The sequence below is a fragment of the Esox lucius genome, chromosome 15 (genome assembly GCF_011004845.1).
Source record: "Esox lucius isolate fEsoLuc1 chromosome 15, fEsoLuc1.pri, whole genome shotgun sequence".
Lineage (NCBI taxonomy): Eukaryota > Metazoa > Chordata > Actinopteri > Esociformes > Esocidae > Esox > Esox lucius.
This window is the reverse complement of record NC_047583.1, coordinates 27,713,494-27,730,798: the sequence shown is the minus strand read 5'-3', so window position 1 is coordinate 27,730,798 and position 17,305 is coordinate 27,713,494. Positions and strand designations below refer to the sequence as shown.

Below are 17,305 nucleotides of genomic sequence, written 5' to 3'. Positions count from 1 at the left end.
CGTGCTACCACACAGACGCGTCCGTTTTCTGTGTATCAATGCGTGATTGAAGGGAAACTTCTTTTGGGAAGTGCAGGGACTACTTTAGGTTTACTTTGGGTATAAATTATCCTTATTATGTATTAGAAAATGTCAGAGGCATATTTTAACATTAGAAATAATTACATTTATTTCGGGTATATGTATGGAATAGTATTGATAGGTCATACTCATTTGAAAAATCATCATATATTTTTTAGGCCAGGCGGAGGGATTTCCTTTTAGAGCTGAGGGTCGACGCTTCCGCCCAGTTTTCCGATGTTCATTACCCGAGTTGAAAAATGGAGTTCGATTGAAGCAGATGTCCACCAACTTATTCGGGAAAATATAAGTGACAGTTTTTTTTATTTCTGTTTCAAAATCATAACTGAAATTTGTTAGTGTATTTTTTCCAGCTGTGGAGACTGTAATTCAACCTACATCGACACATTCACGGAGCAACGCTGCAGCGCTTTTCAAGTGTTGTCCTGGACCTGAAGTTGGCGAGGGAATGCTCGATAGCTAACCACAAATAACGTGCCAAATGTCTGGTTTATTCAGTACACTTTGTAGCATCTGAACGCATTGGAATTCTCGTTGCCGATGATAATGATGCATCTCTGCATTTTGTTGTGGTTGGATTTTACTTCCAGGGAAGATGAAATGAATCATCGGTTGTCATTCCTTCTCGCAATTTAGTTACAGCTAGCTACTGTAGGCTACTTGGTTTTCCGAAGAGGGCTCAGTTATGCATGTAACGTTGTAAGACCATTCACATTTTTTTCCAATATCTGGGGGGTTTTATGCGAATGAAAATGGTGATATTTGCGGTTTATTTCCCCGCCGTCACTGCGTCCTTGATGCTATTGTCAGGATTTGGATCCCCGTGAGAAAAAATGAGCGAAGATTCGACAAATCCAAACGACGAGTGAGTACATTTATTTACCCCATATTCTGTCTAGACTGAAACGATGTCCTTCATGTATCTAAAATTGACTGCAATGATTTGCAGGATTCTTAATTTCACTGTTCCGCTTGGTCTACAAATATCAATATCTGAACTCATATATTTATAAATATTAAAGAGATCACCATTAATACTGATTCTTTTGTTTTGTTTGCTATTATAACAACGACAGAATGTTTTGGGTGTTGATTTAATTGCCTTGTTGTATTATGCCAAAGACAGGTGTAACATGTAATTTGGACAACCGTGTAGAAGATTGGCTACAATCCACTCTATAGTCCCAATTAATTCAAAAAATATTATATAATTGTTTAGTCAATATCTATTTTCATTATTTGTTACTGGAATGCGCGTGAATAATATTGATTTTCATCTTTGTAATATATAGCAAGCTGTTATCACAGTGTCAAATAACCAAATTAATTGTTACAGGCATTTAACGAGACCTAATGCTTAGGCCTGCCTGTTTTATAATTAATTTGTCATGGCTAAGATTTAAAAAAATATATACGATTGTGTTTTCTTGACATTTGACTACGTTACTCACGTCGTCTGACGGAGTTACAATAAAATCCTGATAAATAAGTATTGAGGATTTTGAAGAAAAATGTACATCTGAATATTATGAAATTTCAATGAAAATGTGGCTGTTAACTGGCTTCTGCATTGTCAGACTCCAAAAGCAGAAGACGCCATATTTTTTTTTCTCAATCACAGTCATTTGCATATTACAAGCTCCATTCATAAAAAAAATAAAATAAAATGATGTATTGCGTTCGGAATGCTGATATGTTGCCGCCAGAAATCCGTTATTGTGATTATGAATTAGAAATAAGGTATTTTGTACATGTATCTTATTTCTCCGTGTCAGTCCGTATTGTTTTAATGGGCTGATCCCTTGCGTGCGCTTGTTGACAGTCAGTGAGAAATATCTGCTCGGGAGGTGCTGTGGTCACGTGACCGCTTCCATTCATAAAGTACCTGGGTGCCCATTCACAGTACAGTACAGTGTCTTCAACGCACCATCGATCACACAAAGATTTTATCTGCATTTGGGTTCAGCTTAATCCGGATGTAGACATGAAAGACACCCGTTCCTTTAAAAACAAGTATATCATGCAAGGATTATTCGATTTTATCAAAATGTTCCAATCCTCTTTATGGAACGGCGTCTATATTTCTTAATATTGAAAGTTAAAAAGCATTCATATACTTACATTTCCATATTGTTTTTAGTGCCCTAAAGACACTTATAACACACAGCACATAAGATGGCAAATATGATATAATGTATCAGATAATTGCATGATTCATTGAAGGTAAAGGGAGATGGTGGGAACCGAACAGCCCCGCCTGAAATTACCCCACAGCTATTCTAACCTACAGTCACTGATTCTGATGACAAAAAGAAAACAGGTACATAAAGAACCTATATGTTTTTTTTGTGCCATTTAGATTCATTTGAGCTACGCTAGTGTATTACATTGTTGGGTCTGGCTAGATTTGTACTGTGAAAGTGAGGTACTAATGTAGACCTCATTACTTATTTTATGTATTTCTCCATTGATTGAGCTAAGATCTGTGGATTTATTTAGTTTAATGGATCCTCTACTAATGGGGGGAACATTGATGTAGTTACATATCAAAATATATATTTTTTACATTTATTTATAGGCCTGTAAGTGTTTGACACTATCCCAGTATTGTGTTCTCTGTACCTGCACACAATGTTATTAATTGAAATGTTTCAATTGGTAGCATTATTGGATTATTGTGTATGTTGCGTCTATGACACTATGGTGTCATTGATAATGTTGGACCCTGGTAGCAGTATGGTGTCATTGGTAATGTATTACTGTGATAGCTGTATGGTGTCATTGGTAATGTAGGACCCTGGTAGCACTATGATGTCATTGGTAATGCCGGACCCTGGTAGCAGTATGGTGTCATTGGTAATGCAGGACCCTGGTAGCACTATGATGTCATTGGTAATGCCGGACCCTGGTAGCAGTATGGTGTCATTGGTAATGCCGGACCCTGGTAGCAGTATGGTGTCAATGGGAATGCAGGACTATAATCCATTGATGTTTTCAATTTATTTCTGTCGTTGAGTTTCATCGGTTGACTCCAAATCCCTTTAGAATTTTATTGAACAACGTGTGCAGTGGCAGTCACAGGCATGCCATGATAGCCTAGAGTTCTGAATGTTAACACATTCATTTTTAGAAGCCCTGCGGGAGAGAATTTGCCAGATGGGTAGGTTTCTCTCCCTATTGGGCTATTTTTAATGGACTTGGGCAGATCAATTTACAGATAGGGTTATATACAAGATATAGCGTTTGTGCAGATTTCACGATTTACTGTCAGTGATCTGGCAACCTTTCATACAGGACTTTACCAGTCCTGACATTGCGGAGATGAGTTATATTGGAAAAACAAGTGGAACCTAGTTTTCTTTTACCCCCAAGCATGTCAAAATATTTTAATAAAACCTATCATCTAAACTACATCCAATTTGCATAACATTTGTTAACGTTTCAGATTACGTCTAGTAGAACAGATTTTTTTCATTAAGGTTCACAAGACAGACAAACATTAGATTTAGGGTATGTAGGCTACTGTCCCCAACAAAATTTTATATGCAATATACAGTGTAAAAATATACAACTAACATATTTAAGTCACTAACAATATAAATGCATGAACGTGAAGACACTGGATGAACACAAGCACCAAGTAACCTACAGCTGAAGAAAGCTGAGAAAGGGGGATGAATGATGTGGTGTCAAGGCAAGGATGGTGGAAAAAACAACGCAACAAATCTGTAATGTATCGGCCTGTATAACAAGACTAATATATATGTCAAATTAACAAGAACATAGTATAACAACGAAAATAGACAACAGTAATATTGACTGTGATTAATTATAAAGCTTGAGTGAATCTATATTTTTTTGTGATTCCTTCTAATAAACATCGTTTTGATGCTTAATGGCAAAATGTTTTTGGGTGGCTCAGACATAATGAAGAGGGAATGATATGCTAGAATCGTTGTGGAGCGGGGCTTGTGTTTGGGGGCTTTGGAAAATAGCCAAGCTGAAGCCATAGGCTGGGTGCACTTAAATCCAATAAAATGTCTGCTAGTCCTGGACAGGCAGCGGTTGGGGTACCACATTTGACAGTTTAAATTGTACCTATGAATGGTTATCACGTTGTTGTTAAACACATTTTATATAGCTATGCGGTAGCTTTCAGACCATTAATACCTGCTGAAACCACAATTCCAAATTATACATCTTGCCAATTCAAGATGGGCAAATGTTTTCCACCAAAGCTAGCTACTATGTTCAGTTTGTAGCTGCTAGCTAACAAGTTTTCAACTTTTACGAAGCCAGCTGCCTCTAGCCTGTCGTTGTTGTTGCTATGCCTTCAGAGTCCTGAGAAGGCTGCTGCTTTGCATAGCTAATGAAATGTAGCATTTCAGAAACTTTTTAATGTTCTATAAACTCATATCCAAAGCTTTCGCTCAGAATTTTTGGTCAGCATGTGTACTATGTTTTGCCTAATATAAACAGCTAAGCATTAAGCAATACGCTTGTTAGTTGCTGTAGATAGTACAGTGGGCGTAGTTGTGCAAGCTAGCTTTTTGCTAACTTCTGTTAGTTTGACGTTAGCAGTGTAATTCCACTGTTTGCTGTTTTAACTATTTTCATCAGCTAGCAATGCAAGCATGAGAAATATTGTTCCAGTGCACTGTAACGTTTATCATTACAGCCTGGTTAGCTTGTAGGCTAGAAAATGTTTCGGGCCACTTCCTGCTGCATATCCGTGTTACAATGTTCGGATTGCTAATAGCTAGCTGTACAGTAATACTTACAGGCTTGAACTAACCATACATTATTACTAGGGATGCAACGGTTAAGTGGGCCCACGGTTTGGTATGCATCGCTGTTTGTGTGTAACAGTACGGTTTTGGTATGAATTACGTCATCATGTTAGATTTATTTCCACTTGAGTAGCCGACCGTGGCAAAGCTTGCAGACTGTACTATGTTTATCATCATCTTACCCTCGTCATCGTATTGAAACCTGAATCCAAAATGTTCTCACACGGCTCTTAAAATTAGCTTCTCTCGGTCTTGCTAATGCTCGCCATTGTTTTTTTGGAGCTGAGAGAATAGGCCTATTTGTTTTTAGTTTCCCCTCTCTTCATGGGGCCAGGATGTCCACGGTTCCTTAAAAAGTGTTAAATCAATTTATCTTAAATAAAATGCCTTAAAGTCATACATTTTCTATTTCGCCTTTGAAAGGTCTGGAGGTGATGCAAAAAATGTGTGGTTTGTCAACACATTTTAGCTCTGGTCGTGTGCAGTGACAAACCACGATTTCAGTCAGAATGTTAGATGTCAGCAAGACACCTGTGACGGTTGGCTGCTTTTCTCCCAGCATGGTTACTCATGGGGTAGAGAGCTAGGTAATTTAGCTAGCTACATAGTGGGCATTGGCTGTTAAATGTCCCGCAGGTACCATGGGAAAGTGCAAATTCAATCAGAAGTTGTTGGACAACAGCAACTTTCCTTTGTGGTTGAAATCTGTTGAAGGGAAAGAAAACCAAGCCCACTATGTTTTTGCCGGCAAAGAAAACCAAATGTCTCTTACTGAGTGACTGATTGACTGACTACCCACTGTTAAATAGCCTAGTGGTTAGACACGCGGACTGCCATGCAGGCGACCAGTGTTTGATCCTCGCCACGGACAAAACATTGCATTCGATTTCAGAAATAATTGGAACCTGGCAAGTTTTTATTTTGTCTGTTTACCAAAATATATTAAAGTTACAGTTGAATAATGAATATGGGCTTCCTGGTGTGGCATTTGGAAGCTGTTGCAATGAACCCACAACGTGTGGTTGAAGGAACTCTCAATGCAAGTGAAACAGGACATCCATAAAAAAAACTAAAACATCAGAGAGAGCAGGAATATTAGGAGTGGCCAAATCAACAGTTTGGTACATTCTCAGAAAAAAGAACGCACTGGTGAGCTCTGCAACACAAAAAGGCCTGGACATCCACAGAAGACAAGCGGTGGATGATCATATGAACCTATCCTTGGTAGAGGAAAACCCCTTCACAACATCCAGCCAAGTGAAGAACACACTCCAGTTGGTAGGCATGTAATTATCCAAGTGTACCATGAAGAGAAGACTTCACAATAGCAAATACAGAGGGTTCCCCACAAGGTGCAACCCATTCATAAGCCTCAAGAATAGAAAACAGGGTTCCTACTAGCCATGGAATTTCTGGAATATCATGGAATTTTAAAAAGTATATTCTGGACATGGAAAGTCAGGGGATTTTAGAATTTTTTATGGAATATCAGGGAATTTTGTGGCATGATTACATTTTAGTTGCCATTTATCAAAATGTGTTTTCCATGCAGTATTCTTCTTTATCAGGTTATTACACGCATTTCCTGTATTGTGTGTTGTTATGGTTTGGCTACTTCATTTTTCAGCATCCATTTATCCCCTTCCCGCTCGTCAACTGGCAATCACTTAAGATATGCTGTCTCCTGAACGTGCTAATGAAGGCAAACATGCCAGGAAAATGTACATTGCAAGAGCTTTGGCTATATAATGATGACTTCAAAGACTATGTGTTAAAAGTAAATTATAGCAAAATAAATGTAAAGTTTGTAAAACTGCTATCGATCTATAAAATATGTGAGAGGGAGCCCTTTGCAGCCATGCAAACAGTAAGAAGCATGCTACCCACATGAAGCAGACAGGATTATCATCTTAATGATGGTCATAATTGTGCATTACACTGATCAGCCATAACATTATGACCACCTGCCTAATATTGTGTAGGTCCCCCTTTTGCCGCCAAAACAGCCCTGACCCATCGAGGCATGGACTCCACTAGACCTCTGAAGGTGTGCTGTGGTATCTGGCACCAAGATGTTAGCAGCAGATTGTGTAAGTTGCGAGGTGGGGTCTCCATGGATTGGACTTGTTTGTCCAGCACATCCCACAGATGCTCGATTGGAATGAGATGTGGGGAATTTGGAGGCCTAGTCAACAACTTAAACTCATTGTTGTGTTCCTCAAACCATTCCTGAACCATTTTTGCTTTGTGGCAGGGCGCATTATCCTACTGAAAGAGGCCAATGCCATCAGGGAATACCGTTGCCATGAAAGGGTGCCCATGATCTGCAACAATGCTTATGTAGGTGGTACATGTCAAAGTAACATCCACATGAGTGGCAGGCCAAAGGTTTCACAGCAGAACATTGCCCAAAGCATCACACTGCCTCCGCCGGCTTGCCTTCTTCCCATAGGTCATCCTGGTGCCAAGTGTTATCCAGGTAAGCGACACAGACACACCCGGCCATCCACGTGATGTAATAGAAAACGTGATTCATCAGACCAGGCCACCTTCTTCCATTGCTCCGTGGTGCTCACGGATGCTCACATGCCCATTGTAGACACATACGCAATTTACTGCGATCCACTGTGTGTTCTGACACCTTTCTATCAGTACCAGCATGAACTTTTTCAGCAATTTGAGCTACAGTAGCTTGTCTGTTGGATCGGACCACACGGGCCAGCCTTTGCTCCCCTTGTGCATTTATGAGCTTTGGCTGCCCATAACCCTTTTGTCAGTTTACCGCTTTTCCTTCCTTGGACAGCTTTTGATAGGTACTGACCACTGCAGACCGGGAACACCCCACAAGGGCTGCAGTTTGGAGATGCTCTGACCCAGTCATCTAGCCATCACAATTTGGCCCTCAAATTCAAACTGATCCTTACGCTTCCTGTTTTTCCTGCTTCCAACACTTCAACTTTGTGGATAGAATGATCACTTGCTGCCTAATATGTCCCACCCACTGACAGGTGCCATGATAATGAGATTATCAGTGTTATTCACTTCACCTGTCAGTGGTCATAATGTTATGGCCGATCGGTGTATGTTTAAGCAGTGAAAACTTAGTTTTGTACTGAAAGCATCTGTGAACTAGTAAATAAAGCTTGCAAATTGATGGGTTTATAAATGTGTGGGCTGGTTTTTGTCTGTTCAGTGTTCTGCACAAAGGCTGCTTTTTTTTCCATTCATTATAGGTCATGGAAATTCAGCTTTTTAGTCTGTGAATGTCAGGGAAAAGTCAGGGAATTTGACAATTGACTTAGAGTGGGAACCCTGAGAAAGGCCAGATTAGACATCTAAAAACCAGCCCAGTTCTGGAACAGCATTTTTGGACAGATGAAACTAAGATCAACCTGTACCAGAATGATGGGAAGACAAAAGTATGGAGAAGGCATCTGTAAATCATCTGTAAAATGCGGCGGAGGCAGTGTAATGGCGTGGGCATGCATGTCTTTCAATGGCACTGGGTCACTTTATTGATGTTGTGACAGAAGACAGAAGCAGCTGGATGAATTCTGAAGTGTGTAGGGATATATTGTTTGATCAGATTCAACCAAATTCAGCAAAGTTGGTTGGATGGCAATTCACTTTACAGATGGACAATGACCCAAAACAATCACCCAGGTTTTTTTTAAGGCAATATTCTGAATTGAATATTGACTCGACCAGAATTGAATATTCTGGTCGAGTCAATCATCTGATCTCCATCCAATCGAGCATGCATTTCACTTGCTGAAGACAACTTAAGGCAGGAAGACCCACAAACAAACAATAACTGAAGGCAGTTGCAGTGAAGTTCTGGCAAAGCATTACAAAGGAGGAAACCCGGCGTTTGTTGATGTCCATGCATTCCAGACTTCAAGCAGTCATTGCCTGACTTCAAGCAGTCATTGCCTGGAAAGGATTCTCGACAAAGTATTAAAAATGAACATTTTATTTAAGAATGTGTTAATTTGTCCAATTACATTTGAGCCCCTGAAATAAGGGGAATGTGTGTGAAAATGGTTACAATTCCTAAATGTTTCATAAAATATGTTTGCCGGACCAGGTAAGCAGAGCCTCCCAAGAAGAGCGAATGTCACTGACTGACTGACGTTCGAATCTCGTCACAGTCAAAACAAATTATGCATTAGGATTTGTTCCAGATAGACACACCCTTCGCTGGGTACAACCACCAGTAGCTACGTTATAGTAAGCCTAAAATAGAACTGTTTATGATAAAATGGCAATTATTTCTAGTGGATTTTCGAAGTATGCATCCGTGCATGATTTTTGGGGTTATATAGGCTAGATCAAAACACCTTGGAGAGTAAAAGAGTATGGGTTTCCATGATTCTCTCATCTTTTCACTTGACGAAAAAGTCAGTTATCCTCACCTATTTTAAATAGTTATCGTATCAATGTCATTCACGAATAAAAGAAAAATTTAAGTTTTTGTGCCATGAAATAAAATAGTTTTGGCAGTGCATAGTTCATCTTCAGTCACGCTAGCAATTGCTCAATTCTTATGACTATTCCAAGTAGTAAGTTAGCAGATACTACTAAGCCTATTACTGGCTAATAAGCTTTTAAAACGGCCAGTAGCAAAAGTTATACATTTTATAGATGCTATTTGTGGTGGAGGCATACTTAATAAGTTTAACACAATGCTTAATAGCAAAATATTCAAACTTGGCGTGATGTTAATGCCTGACAGAATTATCTAATGTTGAGTTGCTATACTGACAAGGGCAAACATTTTGCACCGTGGCGTAGTGGTTAAGGACACTGCCTCTCACGAGGGAGACCCGGGTTCCAGTGTGGGCAACAATATTTATCAACTTCTAATTGCGGGCCGGCTGAAATAGGCTTGCCTGGTTCCTTTTCTGGTTGCATTTTCAGTTGCATCTTGGTTGTTTCATTTAAAATCCATTGTGGTGGCTTACAGAGCCAAAATTATGAAAAAATCCGGACCTAACTGTACATAGTACTTCACATAGAGTAGTGGTTGGCTGTTCAACCGTCATTGTTTTCTAAAGAAACAAACCAGCCATTGAGTGATTGTAATGAAATGTCATTGCCATATTTCAACTAATTGGTTTTACAATGGAGAAGTATACCGATACTGCACACACAGAGCTGAGTGGTGTAGTTGTTAAAGACACAGTCTGACAGATAGGGGACTCCAGTTTGATTCCAGCGAGGGCAACACCATTCATTCATTCTAATCGCAGGCTGGCTGAACTTGGCTTGCCTGGTTCCTTTTCATGTTTGCAAGGAGTCTTTCAAACTGATTTATGGGAATTAAATCTGTGGAATCTCGTATGAAGTGTGACACACATGGGAAAATTGCCCAAAAACACTGCGAAAAGCCTCCAATCACATATGACAGACCTACGAAGTGCAGCCAGTAACGTTGTTGTTAGCAGTAGGCTTACTGCTCTGACAACAGTGGGTACTTCAGTCAAATTGGTGTCCTTACGTATTTTCTGCATTTAATTTGCTGAGACCTGTAGATACCCTGTGGGGAGCCGTTAAGGAGGTTTCCTACTGAGATGTCATTCCAGATTGTCCATTGGTTGTTTAAGGGGGAGCGGGTTGGGGTCCCTGCGATTGTCACATTTTGAGATGTTGTAGTCGAGTAATGTTAGTCAGCTGACAACCTGAGTCCCCATGCAGTTTCCTGCCTTACCTGTTCGTAAGCTATGCATCTGTTTCTGTGAATCTGAATCTACAATTCATGTGTAATCTGCAGCGCAATAAGAATGTTTTGGAAATTATAGGAAAATGACTGGCATATCGTAACTCTACGGTTCACGTGTGTGTATTGAACCGTAAGCGGCATACCGAATGGTTCGATAACATACCTTGTACTGTTACATCCCTAGTTATTATACAGTTTGGTGTTAATTTAGCTAACTCTGAACTGTTTTTTTGAAAATAACTTGATGAACATTGAGAAATGCTGTTGAACAGCCTGTCTATATAACTATTAGTTACTTTTCGAGTTACCCCGTCAATGAACATGAACGATCCAGGATGTGCCTCATCTCTGTGAAACTTTATTGTACATGAGAGTACCAAACTACATTTGCTGTTATTATGCTTGGTCAAATAAAGATGAATAAACTACTCTAAAGAAGGGCCTATAAAGTCTGTTTGGTTTAAAATCACATCAGTATAAAATAATGTAGATAAATATAGCCTTCTGCTGCTATTTTATACAAATACCTAATAGATCTAATTGATGTTCTGTTTGCAGCATTTAGGTAATGTTTACTGGTTGAATACAGGCAAGCCTGGTGGCATCAATGAGTTAATAATCCTATGCATGCACTATATCTGGAAACATTAGAAGCATGCTGAAAATAAGTATCCAAATAACGTGGTAGGTTTCACTTTTATGCCAGTACTGGCTAAACGTGGTGTTATCAATGCAATGATTAGATGGTAGCTGGAAGCATGCACTGTCTGATGCTCGTGAGAATTTTTTTAGATTTGGTGGAGGCGCATGTACTTCAAATGGCGTCAATAAACCACACAGACGAGTGCTTAGTTTCGACAGGTCAAGTGTGAAAAATATGCTTCTATTTTTTTATAGAATGGTTTTAAGTTACGCAGTGGGCAATCAAAAGATCACAGCTGTACATTGATCAACTATTGTATAGCTAATTAACTCCTTTTCCTTCAAAGAATTTGAAATGCATACCACCATGTTTAACATGTTCTGCTTGTTGCACAAAAAGAGGAAACACTTAAAATGGCCTATCTCGATTACCAGAAAGTAAAAAACAAATTTGTGTTTATTTCCTGTATTGCTTCTCGGGGGAATGCCCTTAACCAGTGTGATTACTGTTGTGCGAAAAAGGAAACGGTGTCTCCTCCCCCCTTTTTATTCACTTTTATGGTACGCTTAAAATCTCTAACCTTGTTTAAGCACGGTCTTCGCCCAATTCTGATTCAAACAAATAGCAAATGTTCATCCCAAAACCAGGAACTATTGCTGCTCAAAATGTGTCTGGCAGATTCTTGCCAGTTAATCTGTGCCTGAGAATCTGTCCATGAGATTAAACATGGCCTATTCTTTGGCAGTGCTCAACATTCATTCACTTGGTTAGTTTCCCGGAACAACAGTCACATGATCGCTTCATTCAAATGGCCGAGCTGCTTCAACAACATAGTGATCTTATCTCTTCAAAAAGTTAATCTCAGACTATCTGTCACAATCAAAAGAGGTTCAGGGGTGCAGCAGGTCATTTTTGAAAGGGGGGTACACTGCTGTCTATTTCAGTAAGCTAGAATCTGTTGTCAGTTGTTGGAGGTTAGTAAGGGCAGGCATATTAAGTAAAGCCAGCCAGCCATCCACCAAAACTCATAGGTCAGTGGAATACTGTGACGCAGACCTGGATTTAAACAGCTCCGCATCACTGAACGCTTGTCTTCTGCCAAAAGCCACCCACTATTCTAACCGTAATACTTAGGTTGCATTTCAGATGTAGCAAGGTGCATGTTATTTTGACTAAATATCTTGATAAGTTAATGTATTAACAAACCGTAATGTACTTTCAAACCGTAATGTAATTAGTGTTTCACACTAATTAGATGATTTTTGGGGGCAGGGTAGTCCTGCTAGCTAACAAATGCACACATTAGGAGAGCACAGGAAGAACGGAAGAGCTACTTGCACAACAGATGTTCAAAGATTAGCAATAAGGATCGGTTGGATTCAGGTAGGATACAGTGTGTCTAATCATTGTAATTCCAACCTATTTTTAATGAATCATTTCCTGGTGTCCCTGTTGAGGAATTATTTTTGGGGTCTTAACTTTTGGGAGTAAGTTGTCAGTAGCCTATTCTGTTATGTGGTGAACAGTTGGATGATAAATTGTGTGTTCTAATGAGTAGAAGAACAATAATGGGAACTAGTGTGACGGGGTGGGGTAAACAACATTAATGGCCCTAGGTATAATACATTGTGTGGCACTGATGTTTTGCGTATTTGTGCGTGCAACAAAAGTCATTTTCTGGCACACAACTGTTTGCATTCCTGATTTAGGACTAGTTGTGTAGGGCCCTGATGTGATAATTGTCAGTACAGTTCAGAACCATCACTTGCTGGCATCCAAACATTAACTATTGGGCTACCACATCCCGTAACATATTCACAAGCAGGGCTATCCAAAATGCTGTTTATTTTAAAAACGTCCTCTTCTCTCTGATCTGTTTGGCCAGTTGGCGGCACTCCTGCATCTCCTCGTCCTCGCTCTCTTCTTCTGACTCCTCAAACCTTTACTGTAAGAAATGTTCTCTCACTGAGCCTGGGTAGCAATACCATTTAAATAATCTAAACTTCCAACAGTTCAATAACTGCACTTGTCAGGTCCAGACAGGTTTGACCCCCCTTGTACCCAGGCTTGTTGATTACCTAATTTATTTCCCCAGCCACCCACATCTGGTCGGAACAGACTTAGCAAAACCAATCATTTGTTTGTAAGGTAGGACTATTCCAAATGGGTGAACGTCTGTTGTCCCACGTCAACAAGTACACTAAACAAATAGGCCTAAAGATGTTTTTGTACCATATGTACCATTCTTATCTGGGTCATTCAGCTGGATATGACCGCTCAAGATTTATCTGTCGATGTGGGGTCTTCACGCTCTTATCACCTTGGGGTCTGTTCTGCCCCTCCATTCCTCTAACTTCCCAAAACAGATTCCACCTCGACAGTCACTCTTCGAATGGCACCATTCTGCTTTGAAAATGGAGTATAGAGGTACATCAGCTGTTTTTAAAGTATTTAAAATGTTAATTTGAGTCATGGAAATGCTAGAAAACATGTAAACCCAATGGCAAATGTAACACTGAATGTATATGCCTTATATCATAATTGTTTTGGCATCAGTAATGTAGCTAGTATTTTCATTGTTACATTGTTTTTCATTATTCCACAAAGTTCTGTATCTAGTAAAGGAGGGGGACACGCCCCTCATGTTGTTTTCTATGAGTGACAGAACAGCATGCTTAGACATACCATCCAACAATGAGGACTATATTAACCCATTGCCACATTGTTGATATTTCCCCTTCAAGGATTATGTGACTTGCCTAGGTCATGTCCTGTGAGATTTTATTTACCACCTTCTATTTATCTCTTCGGGCTAGAATTGAAGGAATGGATAGGCTACATTAGGCCGACTATTTTTCACAGCCTTTGTATAACCTTGTCTGTAGTTTTGCTTCTGTATTTTTTTTGGGGGGAAGTGGTCCTTAAAAATAAAAAACTGCTTAAAAAACTGCTTAATTGAATTGGAACTTCAGTTAACTTCAGTCAGACCTCATTGTTATTTTTTTGTTTTTATATATCCGCCAGCTGGCATAGTTGGTTGTCAGAAGATCACTGATAGTAGTTCACACTGAACTTAAGGTCTATTTTGTCCAATATTTGTCTTGTCTTTGCTGAGGAGATATGATTCTTTCTCCTTGATTGTTAACAAATGCAAACATATGATAATTAACTGTGGAAGATGAGCTGTTGAACATTCTTTGAAATGACTGTGTACAGGCTGTTTATGGTCTAGTTTGTTCAGTTAGAGCGGAGGTATTCAAAGTCAGGGTTGCAAGCCCAAGTGGGGCCTCAAGGGAATTCTAGTGTTGTTGCCATACTTTGGTAAAACGTTGTCTTTTACAGAAAATGAGGATGTTCATTATTATATGTGTAGTGTACAACCATGTTCAGCAATGGTTTTGGTTTAACTTTCACTTTATCTTAATATATTCTTAAAGAATACTTTAACATAGTCATAATAGGTTACAAAGATACTGGAGTCTTTGTCTTTGTCATCTAAAAACCAGGAATTGAAAAGATGATCATATATCATATTTCCCCATTAACTTACTTTCAATTTATGAATATTAAGAAGCTATTTTGAATACATTTTCTTGGTACTGGAGTCATGGTTTTACCACATTCCGGGGGGTTTGTTCATAAGATATGTAAAGAAAAAATATCAGGGGCTGACAGTGACATTAGGTTACTTTAAGAGAAACAGACAAAGCTAATGTGTGTGTATATAGAAAAGTAATACATTTTTTTTCCATATGCTGTGTTAGCTACTTTTGCTGGCAGTGCTGTTGCTTGACGAGGCTACTTTGCGGCAAATTTGTAAAGTTGATTTCGGTAGCTAATCAATAGAAAGATGAAATGGTATGTTTTGTCATTGCTGTTGACATTAGTGCAGCTAGGATGGTGTAATGTGCGTTGGTGGATGCTTTATTTTGCTCCCCCTTTGGATCACCAGATATTCTGGAGAAAATATGGGGTCCCTGCAAAAAGGCATTTAAAAGTTTGAATGACACGTGTGTTAATTTGTGTGCATGATTATTTAAGCCCATAAGTCTGGCGAATGGGATGATTGTTTGCTCAGTGTGTTACTGCAACGGAGAAAGCCCTGCGTTTGTTCTTTTCTAATTATTTGTTACAGTTTCGTATATTTTATACCTGAGCCACTTCCGTCTTGTAATTCTCATTTTCATGAGCAGACCTAAACTGATAGTTGTCAAATGTGTATTTTATGCTTTTTTCCCATTATTATTAACACAGCCAGTAGCATTTCATGTTTTCACTATATAATTTTCACAACATTCCAGATAAAATTTTAGATGAAGCTACCACATATGAATGTTAATTGTTCGCCATGGTCTTCACAGCATATATTTTCATGGTGCTCCTCTCACTAATGTGCCCTGGTCATATCTCGGTCTTAAGAACTACTTTGAGCAGTGAAATGGCTTCAGATTTTACTTCTTGCATGCAGGAGTACAAAAGCAAGGCCTTGTTAGGAGCTACTGCAGCTCGGTTAAGATGGTTCTTCACTTCAAGGCCACACATAAAAACATGCAGATGTATACCCTAAACCTTGTCTTTGAGTTTCCAACTATTTGAAGACAGGAAGGGGTTAGGGTCTGCATGTGTGTTTGTAAGTCTAGGTCTACATGCTTACGTCATGTGTACATGTGTTTGCATGTGTACATGCATGGTTAGTGTGTGTTTGTAAAAGAGAAGTAGGTGTAGGGTAGGCGAGTGGGTTTAATGAACACAGCTTTCTGTTATAAAATAAATATTTTGTTAACCAATATTTTTGATGTGGTATGTAGCCTATTAGAAGTAAATCACTGCTTATCTGCTGAGTCATCTTGATCAGTTTTTCATCATGCCAGCTGCAGTTTTAAAGACTTGAACCTTACTTTGAATGAGTAGAAACCACTTTTCCACACATGTACATGCCTGTTTTGCAGAATGTCTTCCAGCACTGTTTACAGCATTCTAGATTGCAAGGCAGACCCGTTTGTGATGGTTTCTTTACAACCTACCACAATGTGATGTCTTTACTGAATTCGGGGGTTGTTATGTTTCAGCAACTATCTGGATTACAGGGATAGTTTTACAGCATTGACTAATGTTTGATTTTCTGTGAGTTTCAGTTGGCTTGTTTTCAGCCGGCTTGTTTTCAGCCATGTCCCGGTACTCTTTCCAACCGTCCTCAGTGTTACGTCTCTGCAGTAACTATGACTATTAGAAACAGGGTTTCCAGACACTACTTTCACATCAAAGCTACTCCGGTGACGCCGCAGCAGTCCACATTTGTGGTCTGTCTTTTTCTGTAATGGCAAGCGCAAGGTTTTAATTTTCCAAATGCTTGTGGTATGAATTAAGATCATCTCAATATGTGGGACTTTGATTGATGTTTGAGAATAGTTTTTGGGCTTTTGATACACAGTTGGAATTATTTTGATTTATTTTGGTACCCTGGCGCTGGGGGTACCCAGAAAATTGTCTTTGGGGTTCCAGACCCAATATTGTAATGAATGGTTGGTTAGTGTTGGCGTAAGGCAACAAATCAATGGTGCAATAAAAATGTGCCCGAGGAGCTTGACATGATGCTTAAAATTATTTTAAAAAGAATGTTAAACACAGGTTCTCCTTCAGCCCTACTTTCATTGTTGCACTTCTACATAGGCTACAATGTGTACTAATTATAATAATTTTGATTGGTAGATTTGGTCTTGTGCGAAAGGCACAGTTCATTTTTCTGCATTACTATTGTAGTGACACAGATGAGTCACCACTAGAACCAGGCTGAGGCAACTAGCTACCAGACTGAAAGAAGACATGGAGGCAGAAGGATACATCTCATGTTCTTAAACACCATTTATTTTCAGGATAGCTGTGATCATTTCTTACTTGATTTATACTTGCTATTTATAGATTGCTGTCGGCCTTTTATGTTTTTTGCACTAGCCTGCATAGGACCCTGAAGAAGAGTAGCATGGTCGGTTACTTTTCATGCTTTTAGGTCACCTATAAAATCTAAATTATGGAGTAAATTGATAGAATCACATAACAGGCATTAAAACA

The 17,305-nt window shown here is 39.2% G+C and overlaps 1 protein-coding gene across 1 annotated transcript in view; it reads left to right on the top strand.

Annotated features, from left to right (window-relative positions):
• The first annotated feature begins 283 nt into the window (after positions 1 to 283).
• Positions 284 to 17,305, top strand: part of spred1 (sprouty related EVH1 domain containing 1) — a 58,116-nt gene continuing 41,094 nt past the window's right edge. The window contains exon 1 of the mRNA XM_010878703.4: positions 284 to 946. Coding sequence (XP_010877005.1) covers positions 915 to 946 — 32 coding nt within the window. The 5' untranslated portion in view covers positions 284 to 914. The remainder of the gene's footprint in view (positions 947 to 17,305) is intronic.